Source organism: Anomaloglossus baeobatrachus, chromosome 7, assembly GCF_048569485.1.
Source record: "Anomaloglossus baeobatrachus isolate aAnoBae1 chromosome 7, aAnoBae1.hap1, whole genome shotgun sequence".
NCBI lineage: Eukaryota > Metazoa > Chordata > Amphibia > Anura > Aromobatidae > Anomaloglossus > Anomaloglossus baeobatrachus.
Genome location: NC_134359.1, coordinates 45,814,149 through 45,834,279, shown reverse-complemented (window position 1 = coordinate 45,834,279; position 20,131 = coordinate 45,814,149). Strand labels below are relative to the sequence as shown.

The 20,131-nt window shown below is 48.6% G+C and overlaps 1 protein-coding gene across 1 annotated transcript in view; it reads left to right on the top strand.

Annotated features, from left to right (window-relative positions):
- Positions 1 to 19,906, top strand: part of LOC142245028 (interferon-induced helicase C domain-containing protein 1-like) — a 145,616-nt gene extending 125,710 nt beyond the window's left edge. Inside the window, exons 13-16 of the mRNA XM_075317264.1 lie at positions 7,738 to 7,899; positions 7,988 to 8,178; positions 10,555 to 10,648; positions 19,631 to 19,906. Coding sequence (XP_075173379.1) covers positions 7,738 to 7,899; positions 7,988 to 8,178; positions 10,555 to 10,648; positions 19,631 to 19,810 — 627 coding nt within the window. The 3' untranslated portion in view covers positions 19,811 to 19,906. The remainder of the gene's footprint in view (positions 1 to 7,737; positions 7,900 to 7,987; positions 8,179 to 10,554; positions 10,649 to 19,630) is intronic.
- The last annotated feature ends 225 nt before the right edge of the window (positions 19,907 to 20,131 follow it).

The window sequence follows — 20,131 nt, the reverse complement described above, 5'->3', positions numbered from 1 at the left end:
ATATATTCCCATCTCACTTGTTTATTTTCACCAGGTAAACCAATATAACTGCACAAAATTTAGAAATAAACATTTCTGACATGCAAAAACAAAACCCCAAAAAATTAGTGACCAATATAGCCACCGTTCTTTATGATAACACTCAGCAGCCTACCATCCATAGATTGTTTCAGTTGCTTGATCTGTTTACGATTAACATTGCGTGCAGCAGCCACCACAGCCTCCAGACACTGTTCCCAGAGGTCAACTGTTTTCCCTCCCTGTAGAGCTCACATTTTATGATGGACCATAGGTTCTCTATGGGGTTCAGATCAGGTGAACAAGGGGGGTCATGTCATTATTTTTTCATCTTTTAGACCTTTACTGGCCAGCCACGCTGTGGAGTAGTTGGATGCATGTGATGGAGCATTGTCCTGCATGAAAATCATGTTTTTCTTGAACGATACCGACTTCTTCCTGTACCACTGCTTGAAGAAGTTGTCTTCCAGGAACTGGCAGTAGGTCTGGGAGTTGAGCTTCACTCCATCCTCAACCTGAAAAGGTCCCACAAGTTCATCTTTGATGATTCCAGCCCATACCAGTACCCCACCTCCACCTTTCTGGCGTCTGAGTCGGAGTGGAGCTCTCTGCCCTTTACTGATCCAGCCTCTGGCCCATCCATCTGGCCCATCAAGAGTCACTCTCATTTCATCAGTCCATAAAACCTTTGAAAAATCAGTCTTAAGATATTTCTTGGCCCAGTCTTGACGTTTTATCTTATGTTTCTTGTTCAAAGGTGGTGGTTTTTCAGCCTTCCTTACCTTGGCCATGTCCCTGAGTATGGCACACCTTGTGCTTTTTGATACTCCAGTAACGTTACAGCTCTGAAATATGGCCAAACTGGTGGTAAATGGCATCTTGGCAGCTTCACGCTTTAGTTTTCATAATTCATGGGCAGTTATTTTGTGCCTTTTTTGCCTAACACTTGATTGTTCGGTGATCACGCTTCAAAAGTTTGTCAATTTCAAGACTGCTGGATCCCTCTGCAAGACATCTCACAATTTTGGACTTTTCAGAGCCTGTCAAATCTCCCTTCTGACCCATTTTGCCAAAGGAAAGGAAGTTGCCTAATAATTAAGCACACCTTATATAGGGTGTTGATGTGATTACACCGCACCCCTCCTCATTACAGAGATGCACATCACCTGATTTACTTAATTGATAGTTGGCTCTCAGCCTACACAGCTTGGAGTAGGACAACATGTATAAAAAGGATCATGTGATCAAAAATACTCATTTGCCTAATAATTCTGTAATATAAATCTCTAATATATATATATATATATATATATATATATATATATATATATATATATATATACACAGTTAGGTCCAGAAATATTTGGACAGTGACACAATTTTCGCGAGTTGGGCTCTGCATGCCACCACATTGGATTTGAAATGAAACCTCTACAACAGAATTCAAGTGCAGATTGTAACGTTTAATTTGAAGGTTTGAACAAAAATATCTGATAGAAATTGTAGGAATTGTACACATTTCTTTACAAACACTCCACATTTTAGGAGGTCAAAAGTAATTGGACAAATAAACCAAACCCAAACAAAATATTTTTATTTTCAATATTTTGTTGCGAATCCTTTGGAGGCAATCACTGCCTTAAGTCTGGAACCCATGGACATCACCAAACGCTGGGTTTCCTCCTTCTTAATGCTTTGCCAGGCCTTTACAGCCGCAGCCTTCAGGTCTTGCTTGTTTGTGGGTCTTTCCGTCTTAAGTCTGGATTTGAGCAAGTGAAATGCATGCTCAATTGGGTTAAGATCTGGTGATTGACTTGGCCATTGCAGAATGTTCCACTTTTTTGCACTCATGAACTCCTGGGTAGCTTTGGCTGTATGCTTGGGGTCATTGTCCATCTGTACTATGAAGCGCCGTCCGATCAACTTTGCGGCATTTGGCTGAATCTGGGCTGAAAGTATATCCCGGTACACTTCAGAATTCATCCGGCTACTCTTGTCTGCTGTTATGTCATCAATAAACACAAGTGACCCAGTGCCATTGAAAGCCATGCATGCCCATGCCATCACGTTGCCTCCACCATGTTTTACAGAGGATGTGGTGTGCCTTGGATCATGTGCCATTCCCTTTCTTCTCCAAACTTTTTTATTCCCATCATTCTGGTACAGGTTGATCTTTGTCTCATCTGTCCATAGAATACTTTTCCAGAACTGAGCTGGCTTCATGAGGTGTTTTTCAGCAAATTTAACTCTGGCCTGTCTATTTTTGGAATTGATGAATGGTTTGCATCTAGATGTGAACCCTTTGTATTTACTTTCATGGAGTCTTCTCTTTACTGTTGACTTAGAGACAGATACACCTACTTCACTGAGAGTGTTCTGGACTTCAGTTGATGTTGTGAACGGGTTCTTCTTCACCAAAGAAAGTATGCGGCGATCATCCACCACTGTTGTCATCCGTGGACGCCCAGGTCTTTTTGAGTTCCCAAGCTCACCAGTCAATTCCTTTTTTCTCAGAATGTACCCGACTGTTGATTTTGCTACTCCAAGCATGTCTGCTATCTCTCTGATGGATTTTTTCTTTTTCTTTATCGTTCCTATGGGAGACCCAGACATTGGGTGTATAGCTTCTGCCTCCGGAGGACACACAAAGTACTACACTCAAAAGTGTAGCTCCTCCCTCTGAGCTTATACACCCCCTGGAGAACCAGTTCTAACCAGTTTATCGCTTTGTGTTCAGGAGGTCATACATCCACACATGCATTCTACAGGATAGAATTCTCTTCCAGCCCGCCAAACAGATTTTTTCTGTCAACTCCCCCCTGCTCCAAGGCCGCCGCCTTCTCGCAGGCCGTGGCATCCTTGCAGCCCAACGGAGTAATTGTACCGGTTCCCGCCCGGGAACGGTTCAGAGGTTTCTACTCAAATCTCTTCCTAGTCCCCAAAAAGGACGGTTCCTTCCGGCCCATCCTGGATCTCAAGCTTCTCAACAAGCATGTTCAGGTGCGGCACTTTCGCATGGAATCTCTGCGATCAGTCATTGCCTCAATGACCCAAGGGGATTTCCTGGCATCCATCGACATCAGAGATGCCTATCTGCATGTGCCAATTGCAGTTTCACACCAGCGTTGGCTACGTTTTGCAATCGGAGAGGAACATTTCCAATTTGTGGCTCTCCCCTTCGGGTTAGCCACGGCCCCTCGAGTATTCACCAAGGTCATGGCAGCAGTGGTTGCGGTTCTGCACCTACAGGGGTTGGTAGTGATTCCTTACCTGGACGACCTTCTAATCAAGGCTTCATCCAGCGCAGACTGTCAGCGGAGTGTCTCGCTCACTCTGGCCACTCTAGCCCAATTCGGGTGGATTGTCAATCTTCCCAAATCCTCTCTGACTCCGACCCAGAGTCTCACGTACCTAGGGATGCAGTTCGAGACTCTGCCGGCACTTGTGAAGTTGCCCTTAGTCAAACAGCAGTCCCTCCAACTGGCGGTCCGCGCTCTGCTGAGGCCCCGCCGTTATTCCATCAGGCACCTGATGCAGGTGCTGGGTCAGATGGTGGCGTCAATAGAGGCTGTTCCCTTTGCCCAGTTTCATCTGCGGTCACTGCAGCTAGACATTCTCCGCTGTTGGGACAAGCGGCCTTCCTCCTTGCACAGGTTAGTGGCTCTGTCGCCACAGACCAGGAGCTCTCTTCAGTGGTGGCTTCGGCCCCTCTCTCTCTCTCAGGGGCGCTCCTTCCTGACCCCGTCCTGGGTGATTCTCACCACGGATGCCAGTCTGTCCGGCTGGGGAGCGGTATGTCTCCACCACCGAGCGCAGGGCACTTGGACTCCGTCCGAGTCAGCCCTCTCGATCAATGTGCTGGAAACCAGAGCTGTGCTTCTAGCTCTCCTAGCCTTTCACCACCTGTTGGCGGGCAAGCACATCCGAGTCCAGTCAGACAACGCGACAGCGGTTGCCTACATCAATCACCAAGGCGGGACACGCAGCCGCCTGGCAATGTTGGAGGTACAACGCATCCTTCAATGGACGGAGGACTCCAAGTCCACCATCTCCGCAGTCCACATCCCAGGCGTGGAAAACTGGGAAGCAGATTATCTCAGCCGTCAAACCGTGGACAGTGGCGAGTGGTCCCTGCATCCGGCAGTGTTTCAGTCAATCTGCCGCAAATGGGGCACTCCGGACGTGGACCTAATGGCATCCCGTCACAACAACAAGGTTCCGGTTTACGTGGCTCACTCCCACGATCCTCAGGCCTTCGCCGCGGACGCTCTGGTTCAAGACTGGTCCCAGTTTCGTCTGTCCTACGTGTTTCCCCCTCTAGCTCTCTTGCCCAGAGTTCTGCGCAAGATCAGAATGGAGGGCCGTCGAGTCATTCTCATTGCTCCAGACTGGCCCAGGCGAGCTTGGTACCCAGACCTGCTCCATCTGTCCGTAGAGGTGTCGTGGCATCTTCCGGACCGTCCAGACCTTCTCTCACAAGGTCCGTTTTTTCCGCCAGAATTCTGCGGATCTCAGATTGACGGCGTGGCTCTTGAGTCCTGGATCTTGACGACTTCTGGTATCCACCCTGAAGTCATCTCCACTATGACTCGGGCCCGTAAGTCTTCCTCTGCCAAGATCTATCACAGGACTTGGAAGATTTCCCTGTCCTGGTGTCGCTCTTCCGGCCATTTTCCTTGGCCTTTTTCCTTGCCGACCCTTCTGTCTTTTCTACAGTCCGGTCTGCAGCTGGGATTGTCCCTCAACTCTCTCAAGGGACAAGTCTCGGCTCTCTCAGTGCTGTTCCAGCGGCGTATCGCCAGGCTGGCTCAGATCCGCACCTTCATGCAAGGTGCGTCTCACATCATTCCGCCTTACCGGCGGCCCTTGGATCCCTGGGACCTCAATTTGGTTCTCACGGCTTTGCAGAAACCCCCCTTTGAACCTCTCAGGGAGGTTTCTTTGTTTCGTCTTTCACAGAAAGTGGTCTTTCTAGTGGCCATAACTTCCCTCAGGAGAGTCTCTGATTTAGCTGCGCTCTCTTCAGAGTCACCTTTTTTGGTTTTTCATCAAGACAAGGTGGTTCTCCGTCCGACTCCGGACTTTCTCCCTAAGGTGGTTTCTCCTTTCCACCTTAACCAGGACATTACCCTTCCTTCCTTTTGTCCGGCTCCTGTTCATCGCTTTGAAAAAGCGTTGCATACTCTGGATCTGGTGCGGGCGCTCCGGATCTATGTGCCTCGCATCGCTGCTATTAGGCGGTGCACCTCTCTTTTTGTGCTAACCACAGGTCAGCGTAAGGGCCTCTCTGCTTCTAAGCCGACCTTAGCCCGTTGGATCAGGTCCACCATTTCGGAGGCCTACCAGTGTTCTCAGGGGATCAAGGCACACTCGACCAGAGCTGTCGGTGCCTCTTGGGCTTTCAGGCACCAGGCTACGGCTCAGCAAGTCTGTCAGGCTGCCACTTGGACTAGCCTGCATACCTTTTCAAAGCACTACCAAGTGCGTGCTCATGCTTCGGCAGATGCGAGCTTGGGCAGACGTATCCTTCAGGCGGCTGTCGCCCACTTGTGAAGTTAGGCTCCGCCTACTTCGCAGTTTTTCTGTTTATTCCCACCCATGGACTGATTTGAGACGTCCCAATGTCTGGGTCTCCCATAGGAACGATAAAGAAAAAGAGAATTTTGTTTACTTACCGTAAATTCTTTTTCTTATAGTTCCGTATTGGGAGACCCAGCTCCCTCCCTTTTGCCTGTTGGCAGTTTCTTGTTCCGCGTGTTATCACCGGCTGTTGTTGTAGACAGAGACTCCGGTTGTTCCGGTTCTGGCTCTGTTTTTACTTGTGGGTGGCTATTCTCCTTCAGCTTTTGCACTAAACTGGTTAGAACTGGTTCTCCAGGGGGTGTATAAGCTCAGAGGGAGGAGCTACACTTTTGAGTGTAGTACTTTGTGTGTCCTCCGGAGGCAGAAGCTATACATCCAATGTCTGGGTCTCCCAATACGGAACTATAAGAAAAAGAATTTACGGTAAGTAAACAAAATTCTCTTTTTTTTCAGCCTCAGGATGTTCTGCTTCACCTCAATTGAGAGTTCCTTAGACCGCATGTTGTCTGGTCACACCAACAGCTTCCAAATGAAAAACCACACACCTGTAATCAACCCCAGACCTTTTAACTACTTCATTGATTACAGGTTAACGAGGGAGACGCCTTCAGAGTTAATTGCAGCCCTTAGAGTCCCTTGTCCAATTACTTTTGGTCCTTTGAAAAAGAGGAGGCTATGCATTACAGAGCTATGATTCCTAAACCCTTTCTCCGATTTGGATGTGAAAACTCTCATATTGCAGCTGGGAGTGTGCACTTTCAGCCCATATTATATATATAATTGTATTTCTGAACATGTTTTTGTAAACAGCTAAAATAACAAAACTTGTGTCACTGTCCAAATATTTCTGGACCTAACTGTACATTACGCAGTCCGCACCTATGCACTGAGCCACATACCTGACCCTAGGATGACCCTGATCTGGGCCTTAGGTAGGGGGCGGATGGGATGAGCTCTTCATCAACCCCACTAGACTCTGAAGGACACGCAGGGATACCAAACGAGGGAAAACTACAAACAATTCATTTCTAGTTGTCTCAGGGAGAGAATCTGCAAAAACCACTAAAGGTACCGTCACACTAAGCGACGCTCCAGCAATCCCACCAGCAACCTGACCTGGTCAGGATCGCTGGAGCGTCGCTACACGGGTTGCTGGTGAGCTGTCACACAGGCAGATCTCACCAGCAACCAGTGACCAGCCCCCAGCCAGCAATTGGGTTATTTACCCGATGTGTAGTCTGGCTATGTGTGCAGGGAGCCGGCACTGACAGCGTGAGAGCGGCGGACGCTGGTAATGAAGGTAAATATCGGGTAACTAAGGAAAGGGCTTCTTGGTTACCCGATATTTACATTGGTTACCAGCGTCCTCAGAAGCCGGCTCCCTGCTCACTGCACATTTAGTTGTTGCTCTGTCGCTGTCACACACAGCGATCTGTGCTTCACAGCGGGAGAGCAACAACTAAAAAATGGTCCAGGACATTCAGCAACAACCAGCGACCTCACAGCAGGGGCCAGGTTGTTGCTGGATGTCACACACTGCAACATCGCTAGCAAGTTGTGCCTCAGCAGCGATGTTGCTAGTGATGTTGCTTAGTGTGACGGTACCTTAAGACTCTCCTGATGTATGCAAGTCGACTGCTTGCACTGAAGACTTGATAAAGATGTATCAAATATCACCAGCAGCAAGTAATAAGTGAAGGTGTATATAGACAAGGAAAGTACTGATGAACAGCAGCTGAAAGTCTGAACAATGCTCCAGAGTCCTAAAGGGAAAGGAAAGAAAACCAAGCAGGAATGATAGAAGGCCACGGAGCAGTTTGTGCAGCCAAACGCTGTGACCTTCTATAGCTGGATACCACAGGACTGTCTGTCACTTGTGACACCTGACACCATGCTCACAGCTGACTGGCCCACATGTGAGTTTTTAGCCCCATAATGAGAATCACAGTGTAATAAAGCCTTTAGTTTACATAAACAATTGCACACACTGATAAGAGAAGCACAGTTGCTTTTTTGTTTTTAAACTCTTACAGCATGCTGTCCTCAGCTTCCGTAGCAAAAACCTGCTGACAGATTCTGTGTTCATACATTCTGTCATTCAATAACATAAGGTTTTCTTTTCCCTGTGACCACTAGACGCGTGGCCGAGCCAGAGCTGAAGAAAGCACTCTTGTATTGGTGGCTTCTAGTTCATCCGGGGCTATTGATCATGACAGCGTTAATGAACACCGAGAAGGCTTAATGCATAAAGCTATCCAAAAGGTGCAGAAGATGGACCCTGCAACTTTTGCTGACAAGGTAATTTTGTTATTTTTAAAAGCATTTCAGTTGCACATAGTAATTCCTACATAACCAGAACTGTTTTTTGTTTTTTATTTTTCTGAAGATCCAAGAATTTCAGGCACAAAGTATCATTGAAAGCAAAGTTAAAAAGAGTAAAGACTTGCAGAAAGTTTACCAGAAAGACCCTTCTAAAATCACTTTCCAGTGTAAAAAGTGTCAGAAACGCGTCTGTTCTGGACTCGACATTCGTGTGATAGAAAACATGCATCACGTTGTTACCGACCCAAAGTTCAAGTATGTATTTTATGTTCTGTTTAGCTGATTGGTAATGCTGATAACCGGCTATGTACAATTGCATGTTCTTTTATATCTACTTACATCGTGAATTATTCCTTGTACAATTACTGAGCCCAGCAACCATTTTAATTTTACATTAGTTGACAAATCAGAAAGCCTAGTTCCATATCTGCATCATTAGTGGCGAGAGACCGGGAAACAGTACTATATGTGCACAGAAAAAAAAAAAAAAAGAAAAACAGTGAAGTAGTACTTTCTGAGCCTATGTCATTTTCAAGGAGCAACATTAACATCACAGAAGTACCAACATGGCAGCGACAAAGGCCTTTAGCAGGTCTGCCATGGCACACCATCAGCACCATGCAATCACATTGCAATGGACCAGCACATGGGTGCCTTGATCAGATGCTCGGGCAGGTTTTCACTATTTAAAGAGGACCAACCACCAGATTTTCATATATAAGCTAACGTCCGTGCTATACTGGCGCTATCATGCTGATTCTATACATACCTTTAGTTGTGAGATCGGATGTATACTTTCTGAAATATAGGCAAGTAAAGTTTGTGAAATGCATTGTTGTTTGCTGATAGGTGCAATGGAATATATAATAGGTGGATCGGGTTTTGTTAGTTATTCCCGCCCCGTCTGCCTGCGTGTCCTTTCTCACCCTTGTCCTCTCTCCTTCCCCTTGTAATAACAGAGACAGGAGGATGAAAGGCAGACAGGGGTGGGAATAACTAGCAAAACCCGACCCACCTATTAGATATTCCGTTGCTCCTATCATCAAACTTTACTTGCCTATATTTCAGAAAGTATACATCCGATCTCACAACTAAAGGTATGTATAGAATCAGCATGATAGTGTCAGTATAGCACTGGCCTTAGTTTATATAGGACAATTCTTGTGGTTTGTCCTCTTTAAATGCTGCTGTCGGTAATTGTCATCCACATTTAATGGCTCAAAAGCAATTAGAGCTCACTCAGGTAAAGGCTGAAACAGCTGGTATCTGCCGTGTGCAAAATGGGCTCCGCTCCTGAGCTAGCTCCATGCTCCTGCAAATGCTCTATTATGTAATGGTACAACATGGGGTGGAAAGGGGTTAAAAATCAGTATTAAGGTATTCACATTTTTTTTTTTAATCAAACATATTGAGAACATAAATAAGTTCATTGGTTATTAAAGAGTATCTGTTGCTTTAATTTTAATTGCATAAATTAATAGTTCACGTGAATATAAGCAACTTTGTAATATATTTTATCAGCGATTTTTGCTTTCTTCTTTTGGACTGATCTTCTACTCTCAATTCATGGGTAAAATCTATAATCAGTGAAGACGACTATTCCTATTACTGAGATAGGACATGACAGTTGGTGCTTATAAGATTCTATGGAGAAGGGAGGAGAAAGGAGGGAGGAGCTAGAGGCAGACGCAGACATTCTGCTGCAAGTTCTCATGAAACGGCAGTTATACTTCTCTATAGAACTTTATTAGCACCAACTGCCATCTCCTGTCTCAGTAATGAAAATATATATTCACTGGAGACACATTTTACAGGGAATTGAGTCTTGAGAAAGAAAGATCAGTCTACGAGGAGAAAGAAGCAGATGTATGTAATTAGATATATAACAAAGTTTTTTATTTTTATGTTTGCTATTGATTTATGGACAAAAAATTGAAACTACGGTTACTCTTTAAATGTAAGTTATATCTGACTGTCTATTAAGGGCGCTTTACACACTACAATATATCTTACGATGTGTCAGCGGGGTCACGTCGTAAGTGACGCACATCCGGCATCGTAAGTTACATTGTAGTGTGTAACAGCTACGTGCGATTGCGAATGAACGGTAAAACGTTCATCGCACGCACGTCGTTCATTTCCTAAAAATTGAATGTCAGGTTGTTCATCGTACCCGGGGTAGCGCACATCGCAGTGTGTGACACCCCGGGAACGATGAACAGATCTTACCTGCGTCCCGCGGGTCCCGCCGGCAATGCGGAAGGAAGGAGGTGGGCGGGATGTTTACGTCCCGCTCATCTCCTCCCCTCCGCTTCTATTGGCCGGCTGCCGTGTGACGTCGCTGTGACGCCGAATGTCCCTCCCACTCCAGGAAGTGGATGTTCGCCGCCCACATCGAGGTCGTATGGACGGGTAAGTACGTGTGACGGGGGTTAATCGTATGTGCGGCACATTCAACAAATAGAACGTGCCGCACATACGATGGGGGCGGTTACAATCGCATACGATATCGTATGCTTAATTGCAAGGTGTAAAGCAGGCTTTAGAGGCTTAAGGGTAAAATGATAAAATGTATCTATTTTATAAAACAGCAGCCTTTTAATAATATATTGTTTTTTGTTTTTTTTTCAGGAAACGCTACAAAAAAGGAGAAAATAAAACACTTCAAGAGAAGTTAGCAGATTACCAGACAAATGGCGACATCATTTGCAATAATTGTGGCAGAGTAAGTGACGCTTCAGTGGGGAAGATTTCTCCAAACTTTCTAAAAGAAAAACTTTCTTTGTTACTGATTTCAGCCAATCGCATGACTGAACCATACCGCCATGTCACCATACTGACAGCTCAGCATGCCCCTGCCTCCGATTGGATGGCTGAACTGCCCACCACCATAATGACAGCTCAGCAAGCCCCTGCCCAAGATTGGACTGCTGATCTGCCCATCACCATAAGGACAGCTCAGCACACCCCGATCTCCGATTGGACTGCTGAACTGCCCATCATCATACTGACAGCTCAGCATGCCCCAACCTCCGATTGGGTGGCTGAACTGTCCCTATCCAAGATTGCATAAGCAAGGATGGTTGAACTTAGGGTCAACATCCACACCGCGGAGACACCATCACGTGTTTCTCAACGCAGTGATTCTAGAGCAATGCCCCCTGGGAAAGCCGCGGAAAGCCGCGGAGACACCATCACATGTTTCTCAACGCTGCCAGGAAACTAGCCAGGTCTTTCACCGGGAAGGAACAACCACGGGAAGGGCAGTCTCCAGTCAAGGAGCGTTGAGAAACATGTAATGCTGTTTCCGCGCCTTTCTAAGGGGGCGGTTCGTGCGGCATCACAGAGACTGCACACGGCAGCCATCCAATAGAAGCGGAGGGGCGGAGAGCAGCCGAAAGAAAGACACGCCCACCTCGTTGCCGGAGGACGCAGGTACGGTGTTGTTCCTTGTTCCTGGGGTGTTACACATAGCGATGTGTGCTTGCCTCAGGAACGACGAACACCTGCATCCTGCACCAGCAAAGATATTTGGGATTAGAACGACGTGTCAACGATCAACGATTAGGTGAGTATTTTCTTTGTCGCTCCATTGGGAGACCCAGACAATTGGGTGTATAACTTCTGCCTCCGGAGGCCACACAAAGTATTACACTTAAAAGTGTAAAGCCCCTCCTCTTCTGCCTATACACCCCCCGTGCCTCACGGGCACCTCAGTTTTTATGCTTTGTGCGAAGGAGGCACACATGCACGCATATCTCCACATCTTAGTCAGCAGCAGCTGCTGACTAGGTCGGATGGAAGAAAAGAGGACCCATAACAGGGTCCCCAGCATGCTCCCTTCTCACCCCACTTTGGTCGGCGGTGCGGTTAAGGTTGAGGTACCCATTGCGGGTACACAGGCAGGAGCCAACATGCTGTTTTCCTTCCCCATCCCTGTAGGGCTCTGGGTGAAGTGGGATCCTATCGGTCTCCAGGCACTGAGGCCGTGCTCCCTCCGCAGCCCCTGGGGAATCTGCTGGACAGGAGCCGGGTATCGTCAGGGACAAGGCCCTGCTACTGGAGGTACTCTGTGTCCCCCTGGGGGACCGCGCATGAAGCGCTTGTGCCATACACACCGCAGCGCTGCTGGGTGTGTTAGTGCGCCGGGGACTACCGCGCCGGCCGCGCTTATTTGCCGGCCGCGCTTATAACTTTAGTCCCCGGCTTTTGCGGCCTAGTTTCGTTTTCCTCCCGCCCCCAGGCCTGCCAGTCAGGGGAAGGGCGGGACGCTGCACAGGACGTCAGTGCCGAGGGCTGGAGCATACTGTGTATTCTCCTCCCCCCTCATACAGCACAGTGGGGCATCAGATTCCCGCACTTTCTGGGGCACGCCCACGGCCCCCTCCTCCCCACAGAACGCCGACAGCCATTACTGTCAGCAACTCTGACGCTGGAGAGGAGAGAAAGCACGCTGGGAGACCCAGGCAAGGGAATCTGTTGATCACACAACCGCTTTTAGCGGTCGGTAAGCAGCACCTGGGTGCTGGCCCCACTGAGTGCCGAAGTGTGCATATATATATATATGCTTATATGCTGTACACTTACACTGTACGGTCGCACTGTTGATTTTTGGCTATATACCCTCCTGCATTGTACTCAGAGGAGACAACAGCATGTCGTCCGCAAAAAGCAAGGGTGCCAAAGCACAGGCTTACTTTGCCACCTGTACTTCATGTGCGGCTATACTACCGGCAGGTTCCACCGATCCTCATTGTGTGCAATGCTCGGCCCCTGTGGCACTTACTCAGCCGGAGCCTCTGCCACTGGTGGCCCAAGGGGAACCACCTGTTACCACTGTCCAGGTGACAGGGACAGAGTTTGCAATATTTGCTGACAAACTGTCTGAGAGTATGGATAAATGGTCTGCTAAGATACTAGAAGCCTTGCAGTCCAGGCCGGTAACTCAGGCCCCGGGCACTGTTGTTTCATTGACCCCAGGCCCCCCTCAGTTGGAGCAGCAAAATGCTCCTGGGGTGACTTATAGGTCCCAAAATGAGGTCTCTGACATGGACCGCAGTCCCAGACCACCTAAGCGGGCTCGCTGGGAAATTCCCTCGACTTCATCACACTGCTCAGGGTCTCAGCAAGAGGACTCTCTGGAGGATGAAGCGGAGGTGGCAGATCAGGATTCTGATCCTGAAGCCGCTCTTAACCTAGATACGCCAGAGGGAGACGCCATAGTGAATGACCTTATAGCGTCCATCAATCAGGTGTTGGAGCTTTCTCCCCCAGCGCCTCCAATTGAGGAGTCAGCTTCTCAGCAGGAGAAATTCCGTTTTAGGTTTCCTAAGCGTACATTGAGTACGTTTCTGGATCACTCCGACTTCAGAGAGTCAGTCCAGAAGCACCGGGCTTGTCCAGATAAACGCTTTTCTAAGCGTCTTAAGGACACACGTTACCCTTTCCCCCCTGACGTTGTCAAGGTTTGGGCTCAGTGTCCCAAGGTGGATCCTCCAGTCTCCAGACTGGCGGCTAGATCCATAGTTGCAGTGGAAGATGGGGCTTCACTCAAAGATGCCACTGACAGACAGATGGAGCTCTGGTTGAAATCCATCTATGAGGCTATCGGCGCGTCCTATGCTCCGGCATTTGCAGCCGTATGGGCTCTCCAAGCTATCTCAGCTTGTCACTCGCAGATTAATGCGGTCACACGTGCCTCTGCTCCGCAGGTGGTGTCATTAACCACTCAGGCGTCGGCGTTTGCGGCCTACGCCATTAATGCTATCCTGGACTCTACGAGCCGTATGGCGGTAGCATCCGCCAATTCGGTGGTGGTCCGCAGGGCCATGTGGCTACGTGAATGGAAGGCAGACTCGGCTTCCAAGAAATTCTTAACCGGGTTGCCATTTTCGGGCGACCGCCTGTTTGGTGAGCGATTGGATGAAATCATTAAACAATCCAAGGGAAAGGATTCTTCCTTACCCCAGCCCAAACAGAAGAGACCTCAACAACGGAAAGGACAATCGAGATTTCGGTCCTTTCGGCCCGCGGGCAGGTCTCACTTCTCATCGTCCAACAGGCCACAGAAGAGTCAGTCGAACTCCGATTCATGGCGGTCTAAGTCACGTCCTAAAAAGACCGCCGGAGGAACCGCTTCTAAAGCGGCCTCCTCATGACTTTCGGCCTCTTCACACCGCATCCTCGGTCGGTGGCAGGCTCTCCCGCTTTTGCGACGCCTGGCTGCCACAGGTACAAGACCGTTGGGTGAGAGACATTCTGTCTCACGGTTACAGGATAGAGTTCAGCTCTCGTCCTCTGACTCGTTTTTTCAGAACATCTCCGCCCCCCGAGCGAGCCGATGCTCTTCTTCAGGCGGTGTGCACTTTGAAGGCAGAAGGAGTGGTGATCCCTGTTCCTCTACAGCAACAGGGCCATGGTTTTTACTCCAACCTGTTTGTGGTGCCAAAAAAGGACGGATCTTTCCGTCCTGTTCTGGACCTAAAACTGCTCAACAAACACGTGAAAACCAGGCGGTTCCGGATGGAATCGCTCCGCTCCGTCATCGCCTCAATGTCCCAAGGAGACTTCTTGGCATCAATCGACATCAAAGATGCTTATCTCCACGTACCGATTGCACCAGAGCATCAGTGCTTCCTACGTTTCGCCATAGGAAACGAACACCTTCAGTTCGTGGCACTGCCTTTCGGCTTGGCGACAGCACCACGGGTCTTCACCAAGGTCATGGCTACAGTGGTAGCAGTCCTACACTCTCAGGGACACTCGGTGATACCTTACTTAGACGATCTGCTTGTCAAGGCACCCTCTCGAGGGACATGCCAACACAGCCTGAACATTGCTCTGGAGACTCTCCAGAGATTCGGGTGGATCATCAATTTCCCAAAGTCAAATCTGACACCGGCCCAATCACTGACATATCTTGGCATGGAGTTTCATACTCTCTCAGCGATAGTGAAGCTTCCGCTGGACAAACAGCGTTCACTACAGACAGGGGTGCAATCTCTCCTTCAAGGCCAGTCACACCCCTTGAGGCGCCTCATGTACTTCCTAGGGAAGATGGTGGCAGCAATGGAGGCAGTTCCTTTTGCGCAGTTTCATCTGCGTCCACTTCAATGGGACATTCTCCGCAAATGGGACAGGAAGTCGACGTCCCTCGACAGGAACGTCTCCCTTTCTCAGGCGGCCAAAGCCTCCCTTCGGTGGTGGCTTCTTCCCACTTCATTGTCGAAGGGGAAATCCTTCCTACCCCCATCCTGGGCGGTGGTCACGACGGACGCGAGTCTGTCAGGATGGGGAGCGGTCTTTCTCCACCACAGAGCTCAGGGTACCTGGACTCAGCCAGAGTCCTCCCTGCAGATCAATGTTCTGGAGATAAGGGCAGTATACCTAGCCCTAAAAGTGTTCCAGCCGTGGCTGAAAGGCAAACAGATCCGAATTCAGTCGGACAACTCCACAGCGGTGGCATACATCAACCACCAAGGCGGAACACGCAGTCGGCAAGCCTTCCAAGAGGTCCGACGGATTCTACTGTGGGTGGAAGCCACAGCATCCACCATATCCGCAGTTCACATCCCGGGCATAGAAAACTGGGAAGCAGACTTTCTCAGTCGCCAGGGCATGGACGCAGGGGAATGGTCCCTTCACCCGGACGTGTTTCAAGAGATCTGTTGCCGCTGGGGGATGCCGGACGTCGACCTAATGGCGTCCCGGCACAACAACAAAGTACCGGCATTCATGGCAAGGTCTCAAGATCACAGAGCTCTGGCGGCAGACGCATTAGTGCAGGATTGGTCGCAGTTTCAACTGCCTTATGTGTTTCCTCCTCTGGCACTACTGCCCAGAGTATTACGCAAGATCAGGTCCGACTGCCGCCGCGCCATCCTCGTCGCCCCAGACTGGCCGAGGAGGTCGTGGTACCCGGATCTGTGGCATCTCACGGTGCGTCAACCGTGGGCACTGCCAGACCGACCAGACTTGCTATCTCAAGGTCCGTTTTTCCATCTGAATTCTGCGGCCCTCAACCTGACTGTGTGGCCATTGAGTCCTGGGTCCTAGCGTCTTCAGGGTTGTCTCAAGAGGTCATTGCCACTATGAGACAGGCCAGGAAACCAACGTCCGCCAAGATCTACCACAGGACGTGGAGAATATTCTTATCCTGGTGCTCTGATCAGGGTTTTACTCCCTGGCCATTTGCCTTACCTACCTTTCTTTCCTTCCTTCAATCTGGATTGGAAAAAGGTTTGTCGCTTGGCTCCCTTAAGGGACAAGTCTCAGCGCTCTCTGTCTTTTTCCAGAAGCGCCTAGCCAGACTTCCAAAGGTACGCACGTTCCTGCAGGGGGTTTGTCACATAGTCCCTCCTTACAAGCGTCCGTTAGAGCCCTGGGATCTGAACAGGGTTCTGATGGCTCTTCAGAAACCGCCCTTCGAGCCAATGAAAGATATTTCTCTTTCACGCCTTTCGCAGAAAGTTGTCTTCCTAGTAGCAGTCACATCGCTTCGCAGAGTGTCTGAGCTAGCAGCGCTGTCATGCAAAGCTCCTTTCCTGGTGTTTCACCAGGATAAGGTGGTTCTGCGGCCCGTTCCTGAATTTCTCCCTAAGGTGGTATCACCCTTCCACCTTAATCAGGATATCTCCTTACCTTCTCTTTGTCCACATCCAGTTCACCAATGTGAAAAGGATTTGCACTCGTTGGATCTGGTGAGAGCGCTCAGATTCTACATTTCTCGTACGGCGCCCCTGCGCCGCTCAGATGCTCTCTTTGTCCTTGTCGCTGGCCAGCGTAAAGGGTCACAGGCTTCCAAATCAACCCTGGCTCGGTGGATTAAGGAACCAATTCTCGAAGCCTACCGTTCTTCTGGGCTTCCGGTTCCATCAGGGCTGAAGGCCCATTCTACCAGAGCCGTGGGTGCGTCCTGGGCTTTGCGGCACCAGGCTACGGCTCAGCAGGTGTGTCAGGCGGCTACCTGGTCGAGCCTGCACACTTTCACGAAACACTATCAGGTGCATGCCTATGCTTCGGCAGATGCCAGCCTAGGTAGACGAGTCCTTCAGGCGGCGGTTGCCCACCTGTAGGACAGGGCCGTTTTTACGGCTCTATTAAGAGGTATTATTTTACCCACCCAGGGACTGCTTTTGGACGTCCCAATTGTCTGGGTCTCCCAATGGAGCGACAAAGAAGAAGGGAATTTTGTTTACTTACCGTAAATTCCTTTTCTTCTAGCTCCAATTGGGAGACCCAGCACCCGCCCCTGTTCCCTTCGGGCTGTTGTTCTTTGTGTACACATGTTGTTCATGTTGAATGGTTTCAGTTCTCCGAAATTTCTTCGGATTGAATTTACTTTAAACCAATTTATAACTTTCCTCCTTCTTGCTTTTGCACCAAAACTGAGGTGCCCGTGAGGCACGGGGGGTGTATAGGCAGAAGAGGAGGGGCTTTACACTTTTAAGTGTAATACTTTGTGTGGCCTCCGGAGGCAGAAGCTATACACCCAATTGTCTGGGGCTCCCAATTGGAGCTAGAAGAAAAGGAATTTACGGTAAGTAAACAAAATTCCCTTCTTTGATTGTTAGCGGTCGTTCGTACGTTTCACACGCAACGACGTCGCTAATGAGACCGGATGTGTGTCACGAATTCCGTGACCCCAATGACATCTCGTTAGCGATGTCGTTGCCTGTAAAGCCGCCTTTACTAATTACTTTGCCAGTTTTCCCCATTGACTTGCATTGCACACACTATTTGGAATGAATCCGCGAGTATTAGACAGTTCTCGTTATGAGTATAGAGAGTAGAAATATTTAGATACTTGGCCAACTCTAATTGCAACCCTAACATTATATGATAGCCTATGACAATCAGTGTATCTGTCATTAATCTATATAAAAGTTGATTAGCTTTGTACATGCCATACCTCTGCTGGTACAGTTCCTGAGCTGCAGTCTCAGTATGATAGTTCAGAGCTGCATTCACAATTCTTCAGAGCTGAACTCCACCTACCAAAGAGATAACGTTAAAACTACAGGGCCCCAATCCAAAAGTTATAACAGAGTCCCAGCACAGCTTGTGTTATTTTTAATACTAGTATTTTGTTATACGGCAGAACGCTCTTGTAAGCACTGGTTTGAAGCTGATGGTATTAGTGGAGCTCACTGTTACCTCCAGCTTCATTGTTGTGCTTACAAAATGGACAGCAGCGGTGGTCGGTCTCCTAGGCAACGAGTTGTAAACAAAAGAAAAGTGTTAATATTTCAAGAACTGATGCTTATTTTAAAAAGTTGTAAATTGCAAAAGTGTTTGTTTATACAAGCACTGTCCGACAATATCCATCTATGAAGGTGGAAATAAACCTTTAAATAGCTTATACGACCAAAAGTAATACCCCGGATGCCCCATAAATATAAACATACAGACTCATTAATGCTTTCCTTATGGGGAAAGCGGGGATTATGGGGATTTGCCTCTTAGATCAAAGAAGGACCAAGCTGTTCACCTTGTGAATCAACATGCAAAATTTCATGCATTGATTTCTTTTTTGCTTCTGGAAGTCCTGAGTACAAATCTTATTGTGCCAAATAGATATGTAGCGCCCCTGAGCCACTCAGGGCACTACAAGGAACTGCATCCTCTTGGGGATGCGGGACCTACCCCCTGGGACCTGGAGTACCAGTGCCGATACCACCAAAACACAACCAAAATCCTAGTTCTCCACTCCACACCGGGCATAGAGGGTTAACCAAGTAAGGGGATGGTCGCCTAGAGGGAATGAGTCCCGGGTTTAGCCGGCCTGGTGGGAGGGGTCAAGTCAGTGTCAGTTGAGAGAAGTGTTGCACACAGAGAGGTGTGCGGACGTGCCTGAGCTGGCTCCTTGCAGCGGTAACCCCGGGGGCACGGGAGAGAGGTCGCCAGGATGGGTACGGACAGGTACTGCTGGGACCGGAGCACGCACGGGGCACAGGGCCCTAGATCAGGCGCCAGTTTTATACGGCTTGATAATCACCTGCACGGTGAGGACACCTTCATGGACTTCACCGAACCAAATAATCCGGGGGCATCAGCAGTAAACTAGGATCGGGGTTTGGACACTTACCTCCCCACAGGGTACGCACTGCCCGGCGTACAGAGAAGGAGGCTGTACCCCAAAATGGAAAGTCGGGCCCCAAATGCTCTACGCTACAGGGACCCAACCAACAGAGAGTGCCGGGGACAGAGCAACCTGGGTCACTACATTGGCACTGATACTCCATGGGACCTGAAGCAGCAATCCAAGTGTCCGAGTAAGTAGGGACTGTAAAAGACAACCTGGTGTGGTCTCCATTATTACCCCGTTACATCTCCCAGGCACGGCCCTACCTGCGGAGGGCCTAAGACCATTGCTGCAACCACCATCTGCTCTGGGAGTACCCACATTCAGCAGTGGCGGTTCCTTAACCGCAACCCGCAAGTGGCATCACATGAACATTAACTCTTATCTCCCCTGTAAATATTCCCCTTTTTACAAAAGAAGCCCCAGGGCACGGGACCGGGCAACGGCCACCAGAGTGACATTCCCATTTGCAACTGCCCAGGACCGACTACCCCGTTCCCTGGGCACGACAGCTACCAATGGATAGATTGTAGCCGAAAGTCAACTTGCTTGTCTGTGTAGGTGTCATCCATGCTTTTCTTGTTTATTACTTTTTGTAATATTCCTTTTATGTTTGTTTCACAGACATGGGGGACTATAATGGTCCATAAAGGCACTGAACTTCCCTGCCTGAAAATCTGTAACTTTGTCATCAACTACAAGGATGAAAAGATGACCAAGGACACCTTAGATGTTTGGCGAGATCTTCCAATAAAGTTCCCACCATTCAGATTTCATTCTGATGATGAAAGCGACGACGACTAAATAAAATATTTTGGTACTGTTTTCTGCTGCTTATGTAACCTGAACACAGGTGGGAATGTCAATCTGTGATATATATATATACATCTGCTCAGTACACACACACACAATATATATATATATACATATATATATACACACACACACACAGGGTTGTCCAAAAGTAGGTGGACAGTATGTGTAATAGGGTTATCAAACATGGTGTAAAGTGAAACTGACTCAGCTGCCCTTAGCAACCAATCAGATTCCACTTTTCATTCTTCACAGACTCTTTGGAAAATGAAAGGTGGAATCTGATTGGTTGCTAAGGGCAACGGAGTCAGT